Genomic DNA, 25,000 nt, shown 5'->3' on the forward strand with positions numbered 1-25,000 from the left:
GTGGAGCAGGTGTGCCAGTGGCAACAGCGGGGGCGCCAGTGGCAGCAGGCGGAGCGGGGGCGCCAGTGGCAGCAGCAAGGGCGCCAGTGGCAGCAGGTGCAGCGGGGGCGCCAGTGGCAGCAGGTGGAGCGGGGGCGCCAGTGGCAGCAGGTGCAGCGAGGGCGCCAGTGGCAGCAGCGAGGGCGCCAGTGGCAGCAGCGGGGGCGCCAGTGGCAGCAGGTGCAGCGAGGGCGCCAGTGGCAGCAGCGAGGGCGCCATTGGCAGCAGCGAGGGCGCCAGTGGCAGCAGGTGCAGAGGGGGCGCCAGTGGCAGCAGGCGCAGCGGGGGCGCCAGTGGCAGCAGGTGCAGCGAGGGCGCCAGTGGCAGCAGCGAGGGCGCCAGTGGCAGCAGCAGGTGCTACAGCAGTGGCGTCGGGCTCCTCGTCGGGCCCGTTGTGCAGCGCGGTGACATCAGCGTCTAGCTGATTTAACTTGACGTTCTGCAGAACCTCCTGACATGCCCGCTGGGCCACAGCTGCGTCGATCACCAGGCTGAGCTCACCCACGCCCTCGCTGATCACGCCCAGAGGGGGGGTGACGGCCTGCGGTCCGCCGCCAGAGGACGAGGGGGTGGAGGGGAGGGACAGGGACGGCGAGGGGGAGGAGGGGCTGCTCTGATCAGAGGGGGCGGGGGAAAGATCCGGATCCGTGTCCTCCATCAGGACCGCTGAGAAGCTCTGCCCTCCTCCACTGAAACACACACAGAGACACACACACACACACACATATATGTAATGTATAAAAGTCTGACAACATTATGGGATGGATCCCTCCAGAGATAGACCTTTTAGTTAAAGAGTAAGATCCTTTTAGTTTAACATGAAACAGCCCCGAAATCACCATCACCAAACTACACCAGACTCCATGTAAATAATCAGGACTTTTAGCGTGTATAGAGCCAGCATATCTCCACCAGACTCCATGTAAATAATCAGGACTTTTAGCGTGTATAGAGCCAGCATATCTCCACCAGACTCCATGTAAATAATCAGGACTTTTATCATCGTAAAACAGACTTCATTCAAAGTGGACAGAAACTAAATCAAACTATGAAAAGCAGTCTTGGTTCATCTTTCCACTGTTCCAACAATCACCACTCTGGTTTGGTTGAAATAAACCCTTAATTCACCCATTTACATGTGGAAATATGCTGGCTCTATACACGCTAAAAGTCCTGATTATTTACATGGAGTCTGGTGGAGATATGCTGGCTCTATACACGCTAAAAGTCCTGATTATTTACATGGAGTCTGGTGGAGATATGCTGGCTCTATACACGCTAAAAGTCCTGATTATTTACATGGAGTCTGGTGGGTTTGGGTTAGCGTTACAATGCAGCTTGTTTCTTGTTTAATACTGGCCCAGTTTCGAAATATTGTTGTTCCCAACAGTCACTTAGACACAAAAACATGAAACCATAGGGTCCAGGTTGAAAAACAACAGTTGAAGTTAGCCTGTAATAAGCGAACTACACGTTAGCAACGTTAGCGTCCTGTCGCTTCGACAGCTTAGAGATTAAACTCACTACACAGAAGCTAACTAGCTACAAGCTAAACCAGAGCTCTGTCCATCCACTCCGCAGCATTAGCATTAGCATTAGCCAGGATAAATCAGGCCAACTGTTGCTAACTCCGCTCAGCTTGTTTTAAAGCTGAATGCTAAGCGCTAAGCTAACGTTAGCTCCGTCACATCAAGGGGCGCGGTGTGTGTATGTGTTTCCGGAAGACTCGGTCTTACCTGGTGACAGTTTAGTGGGTTTAAATGATCTTTTATGTCCAGTTTGTCTCCATTGATTCTCTCTGATCGTCATGTCAACAATAGCGGGCCTCCACTGGGGGGCGCTACTCTATCAGCTACCGGTTTCCTGCCTGTTTCCGGAGCAGTACCGCCCCCTGCTGGACCGGAGAGGAGTCTCATCTCTTTGAGACTATAGACATACAAACATAGTATAAAAATGTCCACCGACAACCGGCCCTAAACTAGCTGTTTTTGTCGCTTTTTTCAACTTTTCTGACTTTTTTATTTTTGCTTTATATGATGTTTTTTTTAACCCTTTTTTCCGCCGTGAAGAATTATTAATGTAGACCAAACCATTACAGTCAGATTATTTTATTAACAAGAAAACAAACACAACTCTCTACATCAACAGGTACAATACAAATGTTAGTGTAAAGGAAAGACAATTCAACAACACACACATACACACACACACATACACACACAGACACAGACAGACACAGACACACACACACACACACACACACACACACACACACACACACACACACACACACACACAGACACACACACACAGACACAGACACACACACACACAGACACAGACACACACACACACACACAGACAGACAGACAGACAGACACAGACACACACACACACACAGACACAGACACACACACACACACACACACACACACACACACACACACACACACAGACACACACACACAGAGACACAGACACACACACACACACACACAGACACACACACACACACACACACACACACACAGACACACACAGACACACACACACACACACACACACACAGACAGACAGACACACACAGACACACACACACAGAGACACAGACACACACACACACACACACAGACACACACACACAGACACACACAGACACAGACACACACACACACAGACACACACACACACACACAGACACACACACACACACACCTCTCTACATAAAGAGATAGATTGTTAGAGATTTACTATATATATATATATATATAAGCAGCATATATACAGTGGTACAGTGGGGCAAACAAGTATTTAGTCAGCCACCAATTGTGCAAGTTCTCCCACTTAAAAAGATGAGAGAGGCCTGTAATCTTCATCATAGGTTCACTTCAACTATGAGAGACAAAATGAGAAAAACAATCCAGAAAATCACATTGTAGGATTTTTAATGAATTTATTTGCAAATTCCTCTTGAAAATAAGTATTTGGTCTCCTACAAACAAGCAAGATTTCTGGCTCTCACAGACCTGTAACTTCTTCTTTAAGAGGCTCCTCTGTCCTCCACTCGTTACCTGTATTACAGTTTTTGCCTATTGCTTACACACTTGTTGCAGAATTTGGCTCATTATGTCAAAACTCTACACACAGGCCAGTCAGACAGCACGTGGAGATTAACAACTCACATCTATGCCAACATGAAACACTGCAATCAAAACTTAACACCATCCATCCATCTTCGTCCGCTTATCCGGTATCGGGTTATTAGTATCGGGTTCGTTATCACATTAACCAGCTCCGACTGGGGGATCCCGAGGCGTTCCCAGGCCAGGTTAGAGATATGATCCCTCCACCTAGTCCTGGGTCTTCCCCGAGGCCTCCTCCCAGCTGGACGTGCCTCCACCTCATCCTGGGTCTTCCCCGAGGCCTCCTCCCAGCTGGACGTCCCTCCACCTCATCCTGGGTCTTCCCCCAAGGCCTCCTCCCAGCTGGACGTGCCTCCACCTAGTCCTGGGTCTTCCCCGAGGCCTCCTCCCAGCTGGACGTCCCTCCACCTAGTCCTGGGTCTTCCCCGAGGCCTCCTCCCAGCTGGACGTCCCTCCACCTAGTCCTGGGTCTTCCCCAAGGCCTCCTCCCAGCTGGACGTCCCTCCACCTAGTCCTGGGTCTTCCCCGAGGCCTCCTCCCAGCTGGACGTCCCTCCACCTAGTCCTGGGTCTTCCCCGAGGCCTCCTCCCAGCTGGACGTCCCTCCACCTCATCCTGGGTCTTCCCCGAGGCCTCCTCCAAGCTGGGCGTCCCTCCATCTAGTCCTGGGTCTTCCCCGAGGCCTCCTCCCAGCTGGACGTCCCTCCACCTAGTCCTGGGTCTTCCCCGAGGCCTCCTCCCAGCTGGACGTGCCTGGAACACCTCCCTAGGGAGGCACCCAGGGGGCATCCTTACCAGATGCCCGAACCACCTCAACTGGCTCCTTTCGACGTGAAGGAGCAGCGGCTCTACTCCGAGCTCCTCACGGATAACTGAGCTTCTCACCCTATCTCTAAGGGAGACGCCAGCTACCCTCCTGAGGAAACCCATTTCGGCCGCTTGTACCCTGGATCTTGTTCTTTTGGTCATGACCCAGCCTTCATGACCATAGGTGAGGGTAGGAACAAAAACTGACCGGTAAACTTAACACTCCTTTGAAAAAATGAAATTCTTGCAACAAAACATACACACAAGCTCCATTTGAATTAATCTTTCATATCAGCAGCAGCACACTGATGGGCTTTATAGAAAACACTGCACTCTTTGTGTTTCTATTTTTATTGTCATTTTCTCAGTCTTCTATAAAACTCAAAAGTAGAATTTCTGCAGTAATCAAACAAGAGTTTTTACAAAAAAAACAAACAAACATTCTTACAGAAATAAAGAAAAATAGAATCACAAATCATCACATTTAGCAACAAAAAAGTAAAAAAACTAAAACAATTACTGGATAAATTGCTATTGGGATACTTGTTTTGTGTGTGTGTGTGTGTGTGTGTGTGTGTGTGTGTGTGTGTGTGTGTGGGGGCTGGGGGGGCTTATGGATCCCGCCTTCTGTTGGGATCTGGCCACAAGACCTCGTCAACATCACAGGCGATGTCTCTTCCACGTCCGACTCCTCTCTCTCTTTGTCCTCTTACTCTGACATGCTTGCAAAGTTCTCAAAATGGCTTACCTGGCCTGTTTGTAGTGCTAAGACCGATTGGTCTGTTTTCTGTGCAAGTGTTTTCAGGTGTGTATGTAAGTGCCTACAATTGCCAGATGAGTTATGCATTTTGAACAGAGTGTTTTCCCAATGATAACAGGAGATTTTGGTTTTGAACAAAGTGTCTAATGTAAGAAAACGTGTGTAGTGTTTCGCAATAAGTGTGTTACAGAATTGCAAACAAAGTGCAAAGTTGACAATGTGTTTAAGCTGTGGTTACACTGTGTTTAAGGTATGCTACAAGAAGTTTAGGTATTGAGGCTTTCGTCTAAGCATTGGTTTTTAGTGTGTAAGCAATAGGAAAAAACTGTAATGGCACCTGTTTGAACTTGTTATCAGTATAAAAGACACCTGTCCACAACCTCAAACAGTCACACTCCAAACTCCACTATGGCCAAGACCAAAGAGCTGTCAAAGGACACCAGAAACCAAATTGTAGACCTGCAGCAGGCTGGGAAGACTGAATCTGCAATAGGTAAGCAGCTTGGTGTGAAGAAATCAACTGTGGGGGAAATTATAAGAAAATGGAAGACATACAAGACCACTAATAATCTCCCTCGATCCGGTACTCCACGCAAGATCTCACCCCGTGGGGTCAAAATGATCACAAGAACGGTGAGCAAAAACCCCAGAACCACACGGGGGGGCCTAGTGAATGACCTGCAGAGAGCTGGGACCAAAGTAACAAAGGCTACCATCAGGAACACACTACGCCGCCAGGGACTCAAATCCTGCAGTGCCAGACGTGTCCCCCTGCTTAAGCCAGTACATGTCCAGGCCCATCTGGAGTTTGCTAGAGACCATTTGGATGATCCAGAAGAGGATTGGGAGAATGTCATATGGTCAGATGAAACCAAAATAGAACTTTTTGGTAAAAACTCAACTCGTCGTTTTTGGAGGGGAAAGTATGCTGAGTTGCATCCAAAGAACACCATACCTACTGTGAAGCACGGGGGTGGAAACATCATGCTTTGGGGGGTTTTTCTGCAAAGGGACCAGGACGACTAATCCGTGTAAAGGAAAGAATGAATGGGGCCATGTATCGTGAGATTTTGAGTGAAAACCTCCTTCCATCAGCAAGGGCATTGCAGATGAAACGTGGCTGGGTCTTTCAGCTTGATAATGATCCCAAACACACCGCCCGGGCAACGAAGGAGTGGCTTCGTAAGAAGCATTTCAGGGTCCTGGAGTGGCCTAGCCAGTCTCCAGATCTCAACCCCATAGAAAATCTTTGGAGGGAGTTGAAAGTCCGTGTTGCCCAGCGACAGCCCCAAAACATCACTGCTCTAGAGGAGATCTGCATGGAGGAATGGGCCAAAATACCAGCAGTGTGTGAAAACCTTGTGAAGATTTACAGAAAACGTTTGACCTCTGTCATTGCCAACAAAGGGTATATAACAAAGTATTGAGATGAACTTTTGTTATTGACCAAATACTTATTCTCCACCATAATTTGCAAATAAATTCATTAAAAATCCTACAATGTGATAGTTGAAGTGTACCAAGAGAATACAGGAGCAACAGATGATATCCAGAACAAATAAAGGAAAACAATTGACACCACGTGATTAGTAATAATGATTTTATTTACCATATAATCTGGTGTTTCTATTATGTTGAAAGCTGTTCTTACTGTAAATAATGCTTCTTACTTCTCATTAGTACTTTATATTATCATTTATATTTCCTGTTTGCATTAGCTACTAATATAGTAATGATGTATAATGTGAAGCACTTTAAATGTCACCCTGGACTCTATGTTGCCATGGTTCTGTGTCTAAGTGACTGATGGGAACAACAATCTCTGAAACCAGTAGCCGTGAACCGGGCTGCAATCCCCGTCACCAAACCCACCAGACTCCATGTAAATAATCAGGATTTTAGCGTGTATAGAGCCAGCCTATTTCCAACAGACTCCATGTAAATAATCAGGACTTTTAGCGTGTATAGAGCCAGCCTATTTCCAACAGACTCCATGTAAATAATCAGGACTTTTAGCGTGTATAGAGCCAGCATATCTCCACCAGACTCCATGTAAATAATCAGGACTTTTAGCGTGTATAGAGCCAGCATATCTCCACCAGACTCCATGTAAATAATCAGGACTTTTAGCGTGTATAGAGCCAGCATATCTCCACATGTAAATGGGTTAATTAAAGGTTTATTTCAAGCAAACCAGAGTGGTGATTGTTGGAACAGTGGAAAGATTAACCAAGACGGCTTTCGATAGTTTTATTTAGTTTCTGTCCACTTTGAATGAAGTGTGTTTTACGATGATAAAAGTCCTGATTATTTACATGGAGTCTGGTGGGTTTGGTGATGGTGATTTCGGGGCTGTTTCACATTAAACTAAATGGATCCTACTCTTTAACTAAAAGGTCTATCTGTAGCTGTTGTCAGCGTCAGCAACACAACTTAGATGTTCCTACAGCCAGATGTTTATACAGCCAGATGTTTCTACAGCCAGATGTCAGACGTGCAGTCTCCTCCGGGATATCGGAGCTCGTGGGCCAGAGCCGGACCGTCCGGTTCTTTCCCGAAATCAACCAGGAAGTTCTCATTCAGAGAAAGACCCCCGGAGACAGACACATCCATCTGCATCATCACTGACCCATCTCTGCACAGACAGACAGACCGGTTAGAGAGACAGACAGGTTAGCAAGACAGACAGACAGGTTAGAGAGACAGACAGACAAGTTAGAGAGACAGACAGACAGACAGATTATAAGGTTAGAGAGACAGACAGACATCCATCCTTCGTCTGCTTATCCGGTATCGGGTCGCAGGGGTAGCTGCTCCAGCAGGGGACCCCAAACTTCCGTCTCCCGAGCCACATTAACCAGCTCCGACTGGGGGATCCCAAAGTGTTCCCAGGCCAGGTTGGAGATATAATCCCTCCACCTAGTCCTGGGTCTTCCCCAAGGCCTCCTCCCAGCTGGATGTGCCTGGAACCCCTCCCTAGGGAGGCGCCCAGGGGGCATCCTTACCAGATGCCCGAACCACCTCAACTGGCTCCTTTCGACGTGAAGGAGCAGCGGCTCTACTCCGAGCTCCTCACGGATAACTGAGCTTCTCACCCTATCTCTAAGGGAGACGCCAGCCACCCTCCTGAGGAAACCCATTTTGGCCGCTTGTACCCTGGATCTTGTTCTTTCGGTCATGACCCAGCCTTCATGACCATAGGTGAGGGTAGGAACGAAAACTGACCGGTAGATTGAGAGCTTTGCCTTCTGGCTCAGCTCTCTTTTCGTCACAACGGTGCGATAAATTGAATGTAATACCGCAGCCGCTGCGCCGATTCTCCGACCAATCTTCCGCTCCATTGTCCCCTCACTTGCAAACAAGACCCCAAGGTATTTAAACTCCTTCACTTGGAGTAAGGACTCATTCCCTACCTGGAGAACCATGGCCTCAGATTTAGAGGTGCTGATCCTCATCCCAGCCGCTTCACGCTTGGCTGTGAACCGATCCAGTGAGTGCTGAAGGTCGCTGGCCGATGATGCCATCAGGACCACATCATCTGCAAAAAGCAGCGATGAGATCCCCAGCCCACCGAACTGCAACCCCTCCCCACCCCGACTACGTCTCGATATTCTGTCCATAAATATTATAAACAGGATTGGTGACAAAGCGCAGCCCTGGCGGAGGCCAACTCTCACCTGAAACGAGTCCGACTTACTGCCGAGAACCCTGACACAGCTCTCGCTTTGGTCGTACAGAGATTGGATGGCCCTGAGAAGGGACCCCCTCACCCCATACTCCCGCAGCACCTCCTACAGCATCTCCCGGGGGACCCGGTCATACGCCTTCTCCAGATCCACAAACGCGTGTGGTTGGGCATACTCCCAGGCTCCCTCTAGGATCCTTGTGAGTGTGGAGAGCTGGTCCGTTGTTCCATGACCAGGACGGAATCCGCATTGTTTCTCTTCAACACGAGGTTTCAACTATCGGCCGAACCCTCCTTTCCAGCACCTTGGAGTAGACTTTACCAGGGAGGCTGAGAAGTGTGATACCCCTGTAATTGGCACACACCCTCTGGTCCCCCTTTTTGAACAGGGGAACCACCACCCCGGTCTGCCACTCCTTAGGCACCGTCCCAGACTTCCACGCAATGTTGAAGAGGCGTGTCAACCAAGACAACCCCTCCACACCCAGAGCTTTAAGCATTTCTGGACGGATCTCATCAATTCCTGGGGCTTTGCCACTGTGGAGTTGTTTAACTACCTTAGCAACGTCCACCAGGGAAATTAACGACAATCCCCCATCATCCTCCAGCTCTGCCTCTACCATAGAGGGCGTATTAGTCGGATTTAGGAGTTCTTCAAAGTGCTCCTTCCACCGCCCTATTACCTCCTCAGTTGAGGTCAACAACGTCCCATCCTTACTGTACACAGCTTGGATGGTTCTCCGCTTCCCCCTCCTGAGGTGACGAACGGTTTTCCAGAAGCACCTTGGTGCCGACCGAAAGTCCGTCTCCATGTCTTCTCTGAACTTCTCTCACACCCTCTGCTTTGCGCGTTGAAGTCCCCCTTCGGTACCTTGCAACTGCCTCCGGAGTCCTCTGGGATAACATATCCCGGAAAGACTCCTTCAGTCGGACGGCTTCCCTGACCACCGGTGCCCACCACGGTGTTCAAGGGTTACCGCCCCTTGAGGCACCTAAGACCCTAAGACCACAGCTCCCCGCTGCAGCTTCAGCAATGGAAACTTTGAACATTGTCCACTCAGGTTCAATACCCCCAGCCTCCACAGGGATGCATGAAAAGCTCCGCCGGAGGTGCGAGTTGAAAGTCTGTCGGACAGGGGCCTCCTCCAGATGTTCCCAATTTACCCGCACTACCCGTTTGGGCTTACCAGGTCTGTCCAGAGTCTTCCCCCACCCCCTGACCCAACTCACCACCAGATGGTGATCAGTTGACAGCTCTGCCCCTCTCTTCACCCGAGTGTCTAAAACATATGGCCTCAGATCAGATGAAACAATTATAAAATCGATCATTGACCTTCGGCCTAGGGTGCTCTGGTACCAAGTACACTTATGAGCATCCCTATGTTCGAACATGGTGTTCGTTATAGACAATTCATGACTAGCACAGAAGTCCAACAACAAACTCAGGTGAGGGTAGGAAGAAGGCCGAATACTCCAAACTCTTGTTTGGTACATATGCACAAACAACAGTCAGAGTTTCCACCCCACAACCCGCAGGCGTAGGGAGGCGACCCTCTCGTCCACCGGGGTAAACTCCAACGTAGCGACGCGCAGCCGGGGGCTTGTGAGTATTCCCACACCCACCCGGCGCCTCACACCCTGGGCAACTCCGGAGAAAAAAAGAGTCCAACCCCTATCCAGGAGTATGGTTCCAGAACCGAGACTGTGCGTAGAGGTAAGCCCCACCAGATCCAACTGGTAGCGCTCCACCTCCCGCACAAGTTCCGGCTCCTTCCCCCACAGAGAGGTGACATTCCATGTCCCCAGAGCCAGCCTCTGCCACCCGTGTCTGGTCCGTCGAGGCCCCTGACCTTCAAAGACACCCATGTAGCAGCGCACCCGACCCCAGCGGTTCCTCCCACAGGTGGTGGCCTCATGGGATGGAGAGATGGATGCCATGTAGCTTTTTCGGGCTGTGCCCAGCCGGGCTCCGTGGCAAACCCGGCCACCAGGCGCTCGCTGACAGGCCCTCCATCTGGGCCTGGCTCCAGACGGGTGCCCCAGGCTTCCTCCGGGTAGGGTCACTCTATCGCTTCCTCGTTTACTCATAGGGTTTTTGAACCAGTCTTTGTCTGGCCCCTCACCTGAGACCACTTTGCCTTGGGAGACCCTACCAGGAGCACAAAGCTCCAGCTAACACAGCCCTCAGGTTCATAGGGACACACAAACCTCTCCACCACGATAAGGTGGTTACAAGAGTGGTGATGGTTCCCGGAGAAGCAGACAGACAGACAGATAGATAGATTAGAGAGACAGACAGGTTAGAGAGCCAGACATACATACATACAGACAGGTTAGAGAGACAGACAGGTTAGAGACATGAAGGTACTGACTTGGCCATGTCGGGGTAGAACTGTTTGTCCCAGCCGCTGTACAGAGACGTCGTCACGTAAAGTCTTCGCCCGTCCAAACTCAGCTGCAACATCTGGGGACCTCCAGAGACACGCCTCCCCTGAGAGACAGACAGGCAGACAGACAGGTTAGACAGAGACACGCCTCCCCTGAGAGACAGACAGGTAGAGAGACAGAGAGTAAGCTACCTTGATGATGCGTGGGGGGGGCTGCGGCTGCTTCTCGGGGTCTTCCAGGACTCGGACTGGCCCGTCGCTGACAAGACTTCCTCCCAGAAACACCTGAAAGACAGACAGGCAGACAGGAATGATTTCAGGTTAGCTTTCATCACTGGATGATTATAAAAACATACAGACCTGTCCGACCAATCGTGGGTTCCTCCTGTCTGTGATGTCATACTGTCTGATGTCACCGTGGAGCCAGTTACTGAAGTAGAGAAAACGGTCGTCCAACGAGATCAGGATGTCTGTGATCAGACCTGCAGAGAGACAGACAGACAGATTAGAGAGATAGACAGATAGAGGGATTAGAGAGACCGACAGACAGACAGACTCACCAGGCATCTCCGGCAGTGCCCATCCCTCCACCTTCTTATTGGGAACACTGATCACTCTCTCTGCAGCCCAGTCACCTTTCTGAGAAAGGTAAAACAGACAGACAGACAAACAAAGACAGACTCAGAGTCAGTCAGACAGACAGGGAGACAGACAGACAGACTCAGAGTCAGTCAGACAGACAGGAAACAAAGACAGACAGACAGGTAAGAGAGACAGACAGTAAGACAGACTCAGAGCCACTGCTGATTCAGGGAAGGTTGGTTAGCTTCAATCAACTTCCAGTGATTTCTGGGTCAGCGTGACGTCCCGTGCTTCAGTCTACACTTGCCGGTTCTGACCGGTGTTTGGTAGAACCTGGTGGTTCTGACCGGTGTTCGGTAGAACCTGCCGGTACTGACCGGTGTTCGGTAGAACCGGTAGACGGTTCCCGGGAGAGCACATCCCACGTATCCCTCAGTGGCGTCGGGGTTGTGGAGGAATCGGACCTCGAGGGGAATCGCTCCGTCCTCGCCCAGATCCAGCGTCTGCAGCTTCCTGTGAGTGGTCCAGTCCCAAACATGGAGGCAGCTGCCGTACAGACCTGGGACGACAACAACAACAACAACAACAGCTGTATGAGTGGAGGCTTGAACATCTGGACATCCATTTGTCACGGGTACAATGTCGGAATCAAATGCTCGACTCAACTCGGAGTAGAAGGTAAGTTTGTTTATTAGAATATAAACAAGCCAGGCAACTGTACAAATCCAACAGACTGAAGACGTACTCGAAAATACAAACAAAAGATCTGGAAACACTGGAAAACAAACACTAGGAAATGCTGGATCACATTAGGGTGGAGACAGACAATCAAAAACGGGAAACAAACAAATGCAGGAAGACAAGTGAAGTGAATGAAGACAAAACAGTAAATGTCAAAATAAACAGGAAGTCCAAGAAATAAACAGAAAACACAATAAGAGCAGAACTGGACGTGACACTATTCACTACTGACTAGAGGGTGACAATTTTTTGCCTTTCCGCGGTCCGGGAGTCAATTTCACTCTTGGTAAGGTGTTCGGGACGGAATAGAGCATAGAAATCAACGGGAGTGGGAGATTAAATAAAAAAAATGATGCTGCAATGCGGTGAGGGCGCCCAAAGATTGTGAGGCATTTTGTTTTAGTAACGAGAACCACTTACAACTCACAATACGTTTGTTGATTAGCTACTGCTAGCCGCAGACAGCGATTCTCCTAACCTACGCTACATCGATACATGTGTTTTGAGTGTGAGAAGATCTCAGTTAGGAATTACATAATGAAATGGCCTAGACCTGCAGGTAATACATGTTACCTAGACCTGCAGGTAATGCGTGTTACCTAGGCCTGCAGGTAATGCGTGTTACCTAGGCCTGCAGGTAATGCGTGTTACCTAGGCCTGCAGGTAATGCGTGTTACCTAGGCCTGCAGGTAATGCGTGTTACCTAGGCCTGCAGGTAATGCGTGTTACCTAGGCCTGCAGGTAATGCATGTTACCTAGGCCTGCAGGTAATGCGTGTATAGTGTAGCCTAAATTTCCGAGGCAACCTTAGTGATTTGACCGTGCTACAAAGGGGCAACAGAGTTGAAAATTTTAAACAACATAGGGAACCAAACAGGAGCAGGACGGGATTCGGGAGTCTCTCTCTCTGGATTTTGCAGGACAGGTTTTTTTTTTTTTTTTTTTTTTTTGGGGGGGGGGCAGTCACATGATCGGGATATGATGGGAGCATTTTTGTGGGCTCGGGATGGGAGCGACAATTGATTCCCGTGTCACCCTCTACTGACCTGCTTACAAACATATTCTACTGAAGTAAAAGTACTATTACGTTGTGAGGGGTTAAACCCTCCAGAGCTTTCTCACCTTCTTTAACGTGTGCGGGGTTAAACCCTCCAGCCAGAGCTTTGGGCGCGCCCCACTCGGTGCTAATCATCACGTTGTGTCGGGGTTGGTACCAGAAGTCGTATCCAAAGTTTACTGCTTCCCCCGAGTGCTCCCAGTTCCCGACCACCTCGAACGTCTCGCCGTCCAGCAGGACGAACCCTCCTGAAAGGACGACAGCAACTTACGTTTGTCTGTTTCTGTGTTTGTACTTTATAAGCAACAACAAGTCATATTCCATATGGGAGTAAGTGAACATGTGCATGTATGTGTTCAGGTGCGCAGGCATAGGTGTGCATTTCTTCTGTTTTTGTTTCTCGTTTTTCCATTTTTTGTTGTTTCAGTAAGGGTACTACATGGCTAGCATCTGATTTATATTGTCACTTCATATTGTAACCATACTTACTGGTATTCATTGTATTGCTGCTGCCCATGCTTTGTACAAAAACTTTAAAAATAAAGTATAAAAAAAAGTCATATTCCGTTGTGTAAAAAGTGTTTAACTCTCCTGTTGTCCTTGGGGTCAAATTTGACCCATTTTCTGGGGCGGCCTCTAGTTCACCCAGTCAGAGCGTGCCGTTACCTTTACAGCTTCCACGCTCCGAACCGTAGGGGGAGACAGAGATTGCAACAGTGCGCCCCAAGTAGGCTGAGTCCTGCAGAGGCCCGGGTTCGAGTCCGACCTGTGGCTGTTTGCTGCGTGTCATCCCCCCCATCTCTTTCTCTCCCACCTTTCCTGTCTATTCACTGTCACTATCTAATGAAGGGAAATAATGCCCCCCCCAAAAATCTTAATAAATAAATAAATAGACCCATTTTCAAAAAGTTTCTAGATCTGAAATTTGGTTTCCTTCAACCAAATTGTCAAAAAAAACACAACATGGATGGTTCCATACAACGCTCTTCACAAATTACATAACTGATCAGTTCACTACTTCCATTGAATTTGGGTGTTTTATTCAATTTTATAGCATTTGAAGAAAGAAATTCATGAAAGAACACTGAAAAAAGGGACAGAAATGTCAGACGCAAAAAAAAAAAAAAAAAAAATTAAAAAAAAATTAAAAAAAAATCGACAAAGACATTGGAAATAGTGACAAAAAATGTCGGAGAAAGCTTCAAGAACTTGGGTCAAAACAACAACAAAAATGTCCAAAAAACATTGACAAAGAACTTCGGGAAAAACTAAAAGTTGTGTTAAAAGCTCTGAAACACCGAGCCGATAATCAGCCGTCTGACAGTCTGGGAGGTCGGTGACTCGAGTCTGGTCGATGTGCTCCGTGCCGTCGTCCGTCCGAGGGGCCGTCGGCCTTCATTTTGGCTGATTTGACATGTATAATCGGGGGGGCGGGCCCTGCCGTCAGTCAGACTCAATGAGCCATCTGATTGGTGGAGAGCTGACCAGGAAACGGGGAGCAGGATGAGCGTGACTAGAGTCTCTCAACATCTGATGAACATCTGTTAAACTGACCTTTGTTGATCTGAGATGAAGACAGATTCAGCAGCTGCACGGCCTGTTTCTCTCTTCACATGTTGCCAGAAACACGTTACGGTGAACTGTTTTAGGACAATATGAGATCGGGTTCTGAACGAGACGCCATGATGGTCGGGGAGCAGCAAGACCCACGTGACGCGTTCGTCCAATCAGCTGCCAGTTTTCATTTTTGGGCGACAATCCAGATGAGCGCCGCCTGCTGTTATGGAGACGTATTACGTCTCGTCTCTTCGGTGTTCTGAGGAACTTTTTGGACCGACTCGGGGAGACTGATCAGTCCCGCTGGCTTTACTGCTGACGGCCGTCTGGTTAGTGTGTCAGGGGCTTCAGGTCTACGGGAACCCAACACGAGCGTTAAATATGACGTGATGTGTGTGTCTGAGAGACATGGATTCAGGCTGCCGGCTGTCTCACCTTTGCCATTGCCGGTCGGGTCTCCAATACAGCTGATCATGATCTGCCCGTTGCCCAGACAGTGCGTGGTGTGAGGGTTCGCCAGGCCGCACTTCCAGAACAAATCCACCGGCTCCACGATCTGCAGGCACAACAACACAACGTTACACAACAATACAACGTTACACAATCTGAAGACACAATGTTACACAACAACACAATGTTACACAACAACACAACAATACAACGTTACACAATCTGAAGACACAACAACAACGTTACACAATCTGAAGACACAACATTACACAACAACACACAATCTGAAGACACAACAACGTTACACAATCTGAAGACACAACATTACACAACACAATAACACACAATCTGAAGACACAACACACAATCTGAGGACACAACAACAACGTTACACAATCTAAAGACACAACACACAATCTGAAGACACAACATTACACAACACCACAACGCCAAAAAAAGCTGAAAAATAACAGTTAAAATATATAACAGCTGTTCCGTCAGTTCTACTTTAAAATACAATCAATACTTGTCTTTATTGGTATTACTGTAAAGTATCAGCAGTCCTTCCTGAAACATGAGGAGTTATTTTGTGATTGTTTTGGGCTGAAATCCTTAATTATGCGTCACGTTTTCTTAAAACATGTGATGGAATAAGCGGGATAATTATGCAGTGTTACGCGATGAAATTGCAGGAACTTCCAAAAACTGTGGTGTCATCGTGGCGTCATCGTGGCGTCATCGCGGCGTCATCGCGGCGTCATCGCGGTGTCATCGTGGCGTCATCGCGGTGTCATCGCGGCGCTCATCGTGGCGTCATCGTGGCGTCATCGCGGCGTCATCGCGGCGTCATCGCGGGGTTTACAGCTTTTAGATGACGTTCACGTCACGTAATGACGTCCCTTCATAACGTCCCTTCATAACGCTCCCATGGCAACAGGGGAAACAGCTGCTCTTGTGTGAAGTAAACACAACATTTTTCATCTTTCTGCTGAGATATTTGGGACTTTATTGCAACGTAAATGCGGGGATTATGACATCATGCAAGCCCCGCATATTTTGCGCGGAAATCGGCAATTTATGCAGCGAAAGTGCCCCCCCGAAATAAATAGGCAGACTTTGGCTGATTATGCATTGAATTATGAGATCACATAATCATGTTTGTCTGGAGGGACTGGTATCAGCTGTAGCCGGCTTTCCCCAGTGTTTAGTTTGAGTTATTGTTATTTTAGACTGAATCAAGCTGTCAGCTAGCGGTTAGCCGAATTAGCTGTTAGCTAAACTAACGTTAGCTTCCCGGTGGAGGCTAACGGCAGAAGCGTGGAGCAGATCGCGCCGTGTCGTATCCTCGGTGAAACAGGATTATCATCTGCGCATGCGGAAACATCTTGTGCATGACGGATCGTGCAGGCAGCTCAGATACCGACTGACTGGTTTTTTTTTTACTATTTGTTTAATTTGTGTTGAAATCTGTGTCCGCAGATACCGTGTGACCCTGACTGTTTATCAGAGCGGCTGAAGCCAACATTTTTCACTCCCCACATCACCGACATGAAACTGTTGTAAGGAACAGCTGTGAGAGCGATCATTATCCAGGCTGAACTCCCGATGAACCGTCCTCCTCTTCCACTATTTTCTGACAGTTATTTTTCTCAGAAGTCAAAGAAAACAGCTGCAGTTTCAGGGCTGAATAATGCGTCGGTCTACTCCAGGGGTGTCCAACTCAACTGAGGGCCACACAGGGAAATGAGAATCACATCTAGAGGTTACTGACATGCTTTTATTTAAGAGAAAAGTTAAATATTTGTGACTGTATTGCAGGTCTCATATAGTCTTCTCACTTACAGTTTAGTCGACCTAAAACCCTAAAGAAGTCAGCAAAAAAGTTCCTTATCCATCATAGGATTTAGCAAATCAAGCTAAACAATGATGACCTTTCTTAAAAGCAGCCTACACCAGCTGACTCCCAGCATCCTGTAGCATCTGACAGCCTGAATATGCAAACTCTGGGCCGAATAATGCGACTATCTACCCCATTTAACCCCTCTCCACCCCAAATTTCTCTGCATCCCGGCCCATCTACTGGAGCCTCTTCATGCTCCGTAGCGTCAGACTCAGAATCAGCTTTATTGGCCAGGTTTGCGTAAACAAACAAGGAATTTGACTCTTTGCTCTCAAAGCACAACACTCACGTCACATATAAAGAATGAAAAACAGAAAGGACAGTAAGAAATATAAAGAAAGAATACTGTTACAGCTCCATTGTGTAAGAATTACTGCCATCTAGCGGAGAAATTGTATATGACAACCAACTGAATATTACTTTCTAGCCCCTCCTCCTACGGTGGCCGAACCCAAAATGATTGGCCGTTGGACAGTCTGGCGAGGTCGGTGACTCGAGTCTGTTCGGTGTGTTTGTGCCGTCGTCCGTTGGAGGAGCTGTCGGCCTTCATTTTGGCCGACCTGACATGCTCAGTCAGAGACAGGACAGTCGGGACTCACCAGGAAACGGGGAGCAGGATGAGCGTGACTAGCGTCTCTCAACATCTGATGAACATCTGTTAAACTGACCTTTGTTGATCTGAAATGAAGACAGATTCAGCAGCTGCACGGCCTGTTTCTCTCTTCACATGTTTCCAGAAACACGTTACGATGAACTATTTTAGGACAATATGAGATCAGATTCTGAACGAGACGCCATGATGGTCGGGGAGCAGCCAGACCCACGTGACGCGTTCGTCCAATCAGCTGCTGGTTTTCATATTTTGGGCGACAATCCAGATTAGCGCCGCCTGCTGTTATGGAGACGTGTTACGTCTCGTCTCTTCGGTGTTCTGAGGAACTTTTTGGACCGACTCGGGGAGACTGATCAGTCCCGCTGGCTCTACTGCTGACGGCCGTCTGGTTGGTGTGTAACGGCCTTTAGTATCTCCATCGTTCACACACTGCTGATCTAGCCACTCCAATATTAACTCTGGTCTTGTTGCTTTGCCTGTCGCGTTGTTTTAGTTCTTTTTCGCTTCCCTGGCGAGTAATCTCCCCCTGGCATTGGTCACGGTGCCACTGAGTGTAAGAGGGCGAAAGATGGAGGTATGTCCCTCTTTGGTTAATGTATTATAAAGATGGAGGTATGTCCCCCTTTGGTTAATGTATTATAAAGATGGAGGTATGTCCCTCTTTGGTTAATGTATTATAAAGATGGAGGTATGTCCCTCTTTGGTTAATGTATCATAAAGATGGAGGTATGTCCCCCTTTGGTTAATGTATTATAAAGATGGAGGTATGTCCCTCTTTGGTTAATGTATCATAAAGGTGGAGGTATGTCCCTCTTTGGTTAATGTATTATAAAGATGGAGGTATGTCCCTCTTTGGTTAATGTATTATAAAGATGGAGATATGTCCCTCTTTGGTTAATGTATTATAAAGATGGAGGTATGTCCCTCTTTGGTTAATGTATTATAAAGATGGAGGTATGTCCCCCTTTGGTTAATGTATTATAAAGATGGAGGTATGTCCCTCTTTGGTTAATGTATCATAAAGATGGAGGTATGTCTCTCTTTGGTTAATGTATCATAAAGATGGAGGTATGTCCCTCTTTGGTTAATGTATCATAAAGATGGAGGTATGTCCCTCTTTGGTTAATGTATCATAAAGATGGAGGTATGTCCCTCTTTGGTTAATGTATTATAAAGATGGAGGTATGTCTCTCCTTTGGTTAATGTATTATAAAGATGGAGGTATGTCCCTCTTTGGTTAATGTATCATAAAGATGGAGGTATGTCCCTCTTTGGTTAATGTATCATAAAGATGGAGGTATGTCCCTCTTTGGTTAATGTATCATAAAGATGGAGGTATGTCCCTCTTTGGTTAATGTATTATGAAGTACTCATATTATGCTCATTTTCAGGTATTTTGAGGTTGTACCAGAATAGGTTTACATGGTATAATTTTCAAAAAACACCATATTTTTGTTGTTAATTTCTTAATCAGAAAACTACAAATGAACCCAACATCCCAGCTGACTCAGAGATTCTGCAGCTTTCCAGATTGGGAATCCAGCTTCAGTCTGAGCCCAAAGCACCAGAGAAAGCCCCCCCCCCTCCCTCTGCTCCTAAACACAGGAAGGGAAGCTGGAGATCAGGCTGATAATATTTACATCCTCCAGAGAGACGGAATCCATCGGAGGAACAAACAGCAACATTTACATTTCTTCTCAATGTTTTCATATCAGAAAGCTGCAGGAATCAGTTCAGCACCGCAGCATGCTGCCAGTACTGCAGGTACCTTGGGTACTGTGTGTACTGTGCGTATCTTGTGTACGTTGTGTACTGTGCGTATCTTGTGTACCGTTTGTATACCGTGTGTACCCGTGTGTACCTGTGTGTATCCCTGTGTGTATCTATGTGTACCATGTGTATCCGTGTGTACCTGTGTGTATCTGTGTGTACCGTGTGTAACCGTGTGTATCCCGTGTGTATACCGTGTGTACCGTGTGTACCCGTGTGTATCTGTGTATCCCTGTGTGTATCTGTGTGTACCATGTGTATATCTGTGTGTACTCGTGTGTACCCGTGTGTACCCGTGTGTACCTTGTGTATCTGTGGTGCTCGGGGATCCGTGCCCACGTCGATCACGTAGACTCGGGAGGAGATGAGCGCCGGCAGAATGAGACGGTTTCTCTTCTTGGAGGCGTCTCCAAAGCAGCTGCTGCAGGCGTTCCAGCCCGAGTGGTGCAGCTCGTCACGCAGGTTCGGCATCGGCAGCCGGTGGATCACCTGCAGGGTCAGAGGTCAGGGGTCAGAGAGTTTATTTCTACCAAACAGTCAGAGGAATGCAAGCTTTTTAAAATGTAAAAGAAGAGACAGAAAAACTAAAACCTGAAGGAAAGATGATGATGATTTCATTCTTATATTTTGGAACAAAACAGTTCTGTGTGCTGTTAATGAATCTGTCTGTCTGCCTGCCTGCCTGTCTGCAACTGTCTGCGTCTGCCTGTCTGTCTGCAACTGTCTGCGTCTGCCTGCCTGTGTCTGCCTGCCTGCATCAGAGGGAGGACTGTTGTAGCCGGCAGCTGATTGGGCGGCAGGTTGTACCTGACAGAAGGTGGGAGACTTTGGGTCGACATCGACGGTAGCGAGGTAATCTGGCTTCAGAGAGTCGCTGTTACAGTGGATGCACGGCAGGTAGACAATCTCCTCCCGACTACCTGCAACACACACACACACACACATACCTTGTGTACTGTGTGTACTGCGTGTACCGTGTGTATCTTGTGTATCTTGTGTACTGGGTGTACACACACGTTACCTTTCATGGCGTCCAGCGGGCTGCGGTATCCAGGTCCACATCCTGAACAGCTTGCTGAGAAAACACAACAGAGGTCAGACTGATGCATTCTGGGAAACAGTTATTCAACTTTATACACAGCAGGAGTGTTTGCTTTATACACAGCAGGAGTGTTTGTTTGCTTTATACACAGCAGGAGAGTTTTTAAGTGATTATTGGGAGTCTGGAGGTTTCTAATCACACCCTCCTGTGCTGTGTGTTTACTCTCCAACATGAAAAACAAATCTCAGTCTGCAGCGACGAAAACACGGAGCGGGAAGCCATTTAACAACCAAACACAAACACGTCTACAGCTAGAAGCTCTCCACTCCAACCCAGCGGCTACGGCTACATGCTAACCCCCCACCCTGTGTTGTCTTCTCCTCCAACATGCTACTTGTTGTTTTCTGGGTTTTGGGTCGTTTTTTTCTGTCGATTTTGAAGCTTTTTTGTATTTTTTTCAAAGTTTGTTTACCTTTTTGTTTTTTAAATGCTAGAACATTGAATAAAAATAGTGAACCCAAAATGTCTGATAAAGAAACTTTGAAAAAGGGTAAAAAAAAAAAAAAAAAAACTAGCATAAATGTCGACAAAAAACACACACACACACACACACACACACACATTTACAGACAGACCCTTGGTGGCGTTCGGGGGTTTGTGGTATGCCGGTCCACATCCTGAAAACACAACAACACAGCAAAGCTCATGAAACCATCCCAACACTCAGACGGCACAGAGAGACGTCGCAGAGAGAGAGAGACACAGAGAGAGAGAGAGAGACGGCACAGAGAGACACAGAGAGAGAGAGACGGTGCAGAGAGACAGCGCAGAGAGAGAGAGACGTCGCAGAGAGACGTCACAGAGAGACACAGAGAGACGTCACAGAGAGACGTCACAGAGAGACACAGAGAGACGGCACAGAGAGACACAGAGAGACGTCACAGAGAGACACAGAGAGACACCACAGAGAGACGTCACAGAGAGACACCACAGAGAGACACCACAGAGAGACGGCGCAGAGAGAGACGTCGCAGAGAGAGAGAGACGGCGCAGAGAGACGTCACAGAGAGGCGCAGAGAGACACAGAGAGACGTCACAGAGAGACGTCACAGAGAGACGTCACAGAGAGACAGAGAGAGAGAGAGAGACGGCACAGAGAGACACCACAGAGAGACGTCACAGAGAGACGGCGCAGAGAGACACCACAGAGAGACGTCACAGAGAGACACCACAGAGAGACGGCGCAGAGGTCAGACTGTAGTTATTACGGACATATCAATCATGCATGACGTTTTAAAGCCTTGAGTTTGGCGGTTCGGCCTTCGTCATCTCTGTTTTTGAAACTCGGAGGTGAACGAGAGGGCGAAGCTGGGGAGGAGGACTCGGCCACAACAAACAAACTGGACTGAAACTCAGGACTCTTGGCGTCACTTTTTGACGCTCTGGGTCGGAACGGACGTTTTGTACGGACAGTTACATACAAATATAACAAACACACTATGTTACATCACATCAGTGGCGTAGTCGACGTGATACGCAGTATTCCCACCAAGAAAGCTCCAGGATACTCATTAAAAATGCCCAATGACACGTAACAACATACTTTCATTATATTTTTGATATATTTTGAATTATCATCTGTGGTTTCCTTCTTCACATCAGGCTAAATAAAGGGATTTCCACCATGAATTGGTGCATAAAAGTATATATACAATACAGGAAATAAAGTCGATGCTCAAAACTTCCCTGGGGGAGACACCCAGACCTCCCACTATGATATGGCCAATACACACTACAATACATTAGACTACACCACTGCAGGTTTGTGTGTGTGTGTGTGTGTGTGTGTCTATGTGTGTGTGTGTCTATGTGTGTGTGTGTCACGGTGTCTGTGTGTGTGTGTGTGTGTCATGTCTGTGTCTGTCTGTCTGTGTGTGTGTGTGTGTCTGTGTGTGTGTGTGCAGCAGGGAGGCCAGAGGGAAGGTCTGTGTGTGTGTGTGTGTGTGTGTGTGTCTATGTGTGTGTGTGTGTGTGTCTGCGTGTGTGTGTGTGTCTGCGTGTGTGTGTGTGTCTCTGTGTCTCTGTGTGTGTGTGTGCAGCAGGGAGGCCAGAGGAAGGTCTGTGTGTTAGTATTTTGGATTGCTCCTCTGGTTTGGGAGTGATTTACTGCCCCAGTGTCTCAGGGTTTTGCTCAATCTTATTACAGCCAAATACCACAACCGTGAGGGCTTAACGATCCGTGTTAAGACTTAACTCTTAACTCTATGAGCCCCCCTACAGGTTTCTCTAGCCCCCTACAGGTTTCTCATATGGGTCCCCCCTACAGGTTTCTCTATAGCTCCCCCTACAGGTTTCTCTATAGAGCCCCCCTACAGGTTTCTCTATAGAGCTACAGGTTTCTCTATAGAGCCCCACAGGTTTCTCTATAGCCCCCCTACAGGTTTCTCTATAGAGCCCCCCCCTACAGGTTTCTCTATAGAGCCCCCTACAGGTTTCTCTATATAGCCCCCCTACAGGTTTCTCTCTATAGCCCCCTACAGGTTTCTCTATGAGCCCCCTACAGGTTTCTCTATATAGCCCCCTACAGGTTTCTCTATGATCCCCAGGTTTCTCTATATAGCCCCCTACAGGTTTTCTCTATAGATCCCCCCTACAGGTTTCTCTATAGACTACAGGTTTCTCTATATAGCCCCCTACAGGTTTCTCTATAGATCCCCCCTACAGGTATCTCTATAGCTCCCCTACAGGTTTCTCTATAGAGCCCCCCTACAGGTTTCTCTATAGATCCCCCCCCTACAGGTATCTCTATAGCTCCCCCTACAGGTTTCTCTATGAGGCCCCCCTACAGGTTTCTCTATAGAGCCCCCCTACAGGTTTCTCTATATAGCCCCCTACAGGTTTCTCTATAGATCCCCCTACAGGTTTCTCTATAGAGCCCCCTACAGGTTTCTCTATATAGCCCCCCTACAGGTTTCTCTATAGAGTCCCCCTACAGGTTTCTCTATAGAGCCCCCCTACAGGGTTTCTCTATATAGCCCCCCTACAGGTTTCTCTATGAGCCCCCTACAGGTATCTCTATAGCCCCCCTGCAGGTTTCTCTATAGAGCCCCCTACAGGTTTCTCTATAGAGCCCCCCTACAGGTTTCTCTATAGAGCCCCCCTACAGGTTTCTCTATAGAGCCCCCTTACAGGTTTCTCTATAGAGTCCCCCTACAGGTTTCTCTATATAGCCCCCCTTACAGGTTTCTCTATAGAGCCCCTACAGGTATCTCTATAGCTCCCCTACAGGTTTCTCTATAGAGCCCCCCTACAGGTTTCTCTATATAGCCCCCTTACAGGTTTCTCTATAGATCCCCCCCCCCTACAGGTTTCTCTATATAGCCCCCTACAGGTTTCTCTATAGATCCCCCCCTACAGGTTTCTCTATATAGCCCCCCTTACAGGTTTCTCTATAGAGTCCCCCCCCCCTACAGGTTTCTCTATAGATCCCCCCTACAGGTTTCTCTATAGAGTCCCCCACAGGTTTCTCTATATAGCCCCCCCACAGGTTTCTCTATAGATCCCCCCTACAGGTTTCTCTATAGAGCCCCCCTACAGGTTTCTCTATAGATCCCCCCCTTACAGGTTTCTCTATAGATCCCCCTACAGGTTTCTCTATAGAGCTCCCCTACAGGTTTCTCTATAGATCCCCCCTACAGGTTTCTCTATAGATGCCCCCTACAGGTTTCTCTATAGAGCCCCCCCCCCTACAGGTTTCTCTACATGGCGAGACCTGATGCTAAAGTTGCGAGGGTGGTTGACGACCACCATTCAACCCCAAAACAGTCCTTTAACCATTCCAATGACTCCGAAGCTGTTCAGTTAAGGAGCCCATAGTATGAATAAATCTCTTCTTCTGGGATTTGGGGAGTTATTTAGTGTCTCTGGTGCTTCATACAGACGTTGATAACCCTCCATGCTGTTCTGAGTGAGATCCGGTTTCTGAATGTGTCCTGTATTCAGTCTCTGGGTCAGCTGGTCAACATCTGCACGGCTTTCTACGTCACTAGCTGAGACGAGGGGGCTAGGGGGCTAACCGTTAGCATGCTAGCTCGTTCTCAATGGCAAACCACTGCTACAACACACACTAGTTCACCCTAATCTCCAGAAGAACTACTTCCATGTCCCTGTTCTGCAGGTATTCCACACAAAGGTGGAAGTGGTCCCTCGTTTAGAAGAAGTCTCCCAGCTAATCCTGCCTTGTGAGGGGCGGAGCTAGACTCTCAGTACAGTGGGGGCGGGGCTTCATCATGGGGCCCTCTGCTACCAAGTCATTTTATAACCGTAAAAAAAAAGTCAAATATCTGATGAATGCATGTTATAATGTGTCACTTGTTGAGCCAAATAAGCCTATACGTCAAATAAAACAAAGAAAAGACATGTTTTAACAAGTTTGTGTTGACGAACAAAGAAAACAGTTGGCCAGTCA

The 25,000-nt window shown here is 47.9% G+C and overlaps 2 protein-coding genes across 2 annotated transcripts in view; both read right to left on the bottom strand.

The window, feature by feature from the left end:
* LOC144513911 (phosphatidylinositol 4-kinase beta-like) overlaps nt 1–1,883 on the bottom strand; it is a 17,197-nt gene extending 15,314 nt beyond the window's left edge. Inside the window, exons 1-2 of the mRNA XM_078245101.1 lie at nt 1,776–1,883; nt 1–728 (exon numbers count right to left, since the gene is read on the bottom strand). The exon at nt 1–728 is cut by the window's left edge and continues 329 nt beyond it. Of these exons, the coding sequence (XP_078101227.1) occupies nt 1–697 (697 nt within the window). The 5' untranslated portion in view covers nt 698–728; nt 1,776–1,883. The remainder of the gene's footprint in view (nt 729–1,775) is intronic.
* Nucleotides 1,884–6,147: 4,264 nt separating this feature from the next.
* Nucleotides 6,148–25,000, bottom strand: part of selenbp1 (selenium binding protein 1) — a 24,378-nt gene continuing 5,525 nt past the window's right edge. The window contains exons 2-12 of the mRNA XM_078245100.1: nt 20,512–20,565; nt 20,298–20,410; nt 19,794–19,979; nt 15,193–15,313; nt 13,266–13,448; nt 11,780–11,961; nt 11,381–11,459; nt 11,181–11,302; nt 11,013–11,105; nt 10,806–10,924; nt 6,148–7,383 (exon numbers count right to left, since the gene is read on the bottom strand). Coding sequence (XP_078101226.1) covers nt 7,224–7,383; nt 10,806–10,924; nt 11,013–11,105; nt 11,181–11,302; nt 11,381–11,459; nt 11,780–11,961; nt 13,266–13,448; nt 15,193–15,313; nt 19,794–19,979; nt 20,298–20,410; nt 20,512–20,565 — 1,412 coding nt within the window. The 3' untranslated portion in view covers nt 6,148–7,223. The remainder of the gene's footprint in view (nt 7,384–10,805; nt 10,925–11,012; nt 11,106–11,180; nt 11,303–11,380; nt 11,460–11,779; nt 11,962–13,265; nt 13,449–15,192; nt 15,314–19,793; nt 19,980–20,297; nt 20,411–20,511; nt 20,566–25,000) is intronic.

This window comes from Sander vitreus, unplaced genomic scaffold (genome assembly GCF_031162955.1).
Source record: "Sander vitreus isolate 19-12246 unplaced genomic scaffold, sanVit1 ctg377_0, whole genome shotgun sequence".
Taxonomy (NCBI): Eukaryota; Metazoa; Chordata; class Actinopteri; order Perciformes; family Percidae; genus Sander; species Sander vitreus.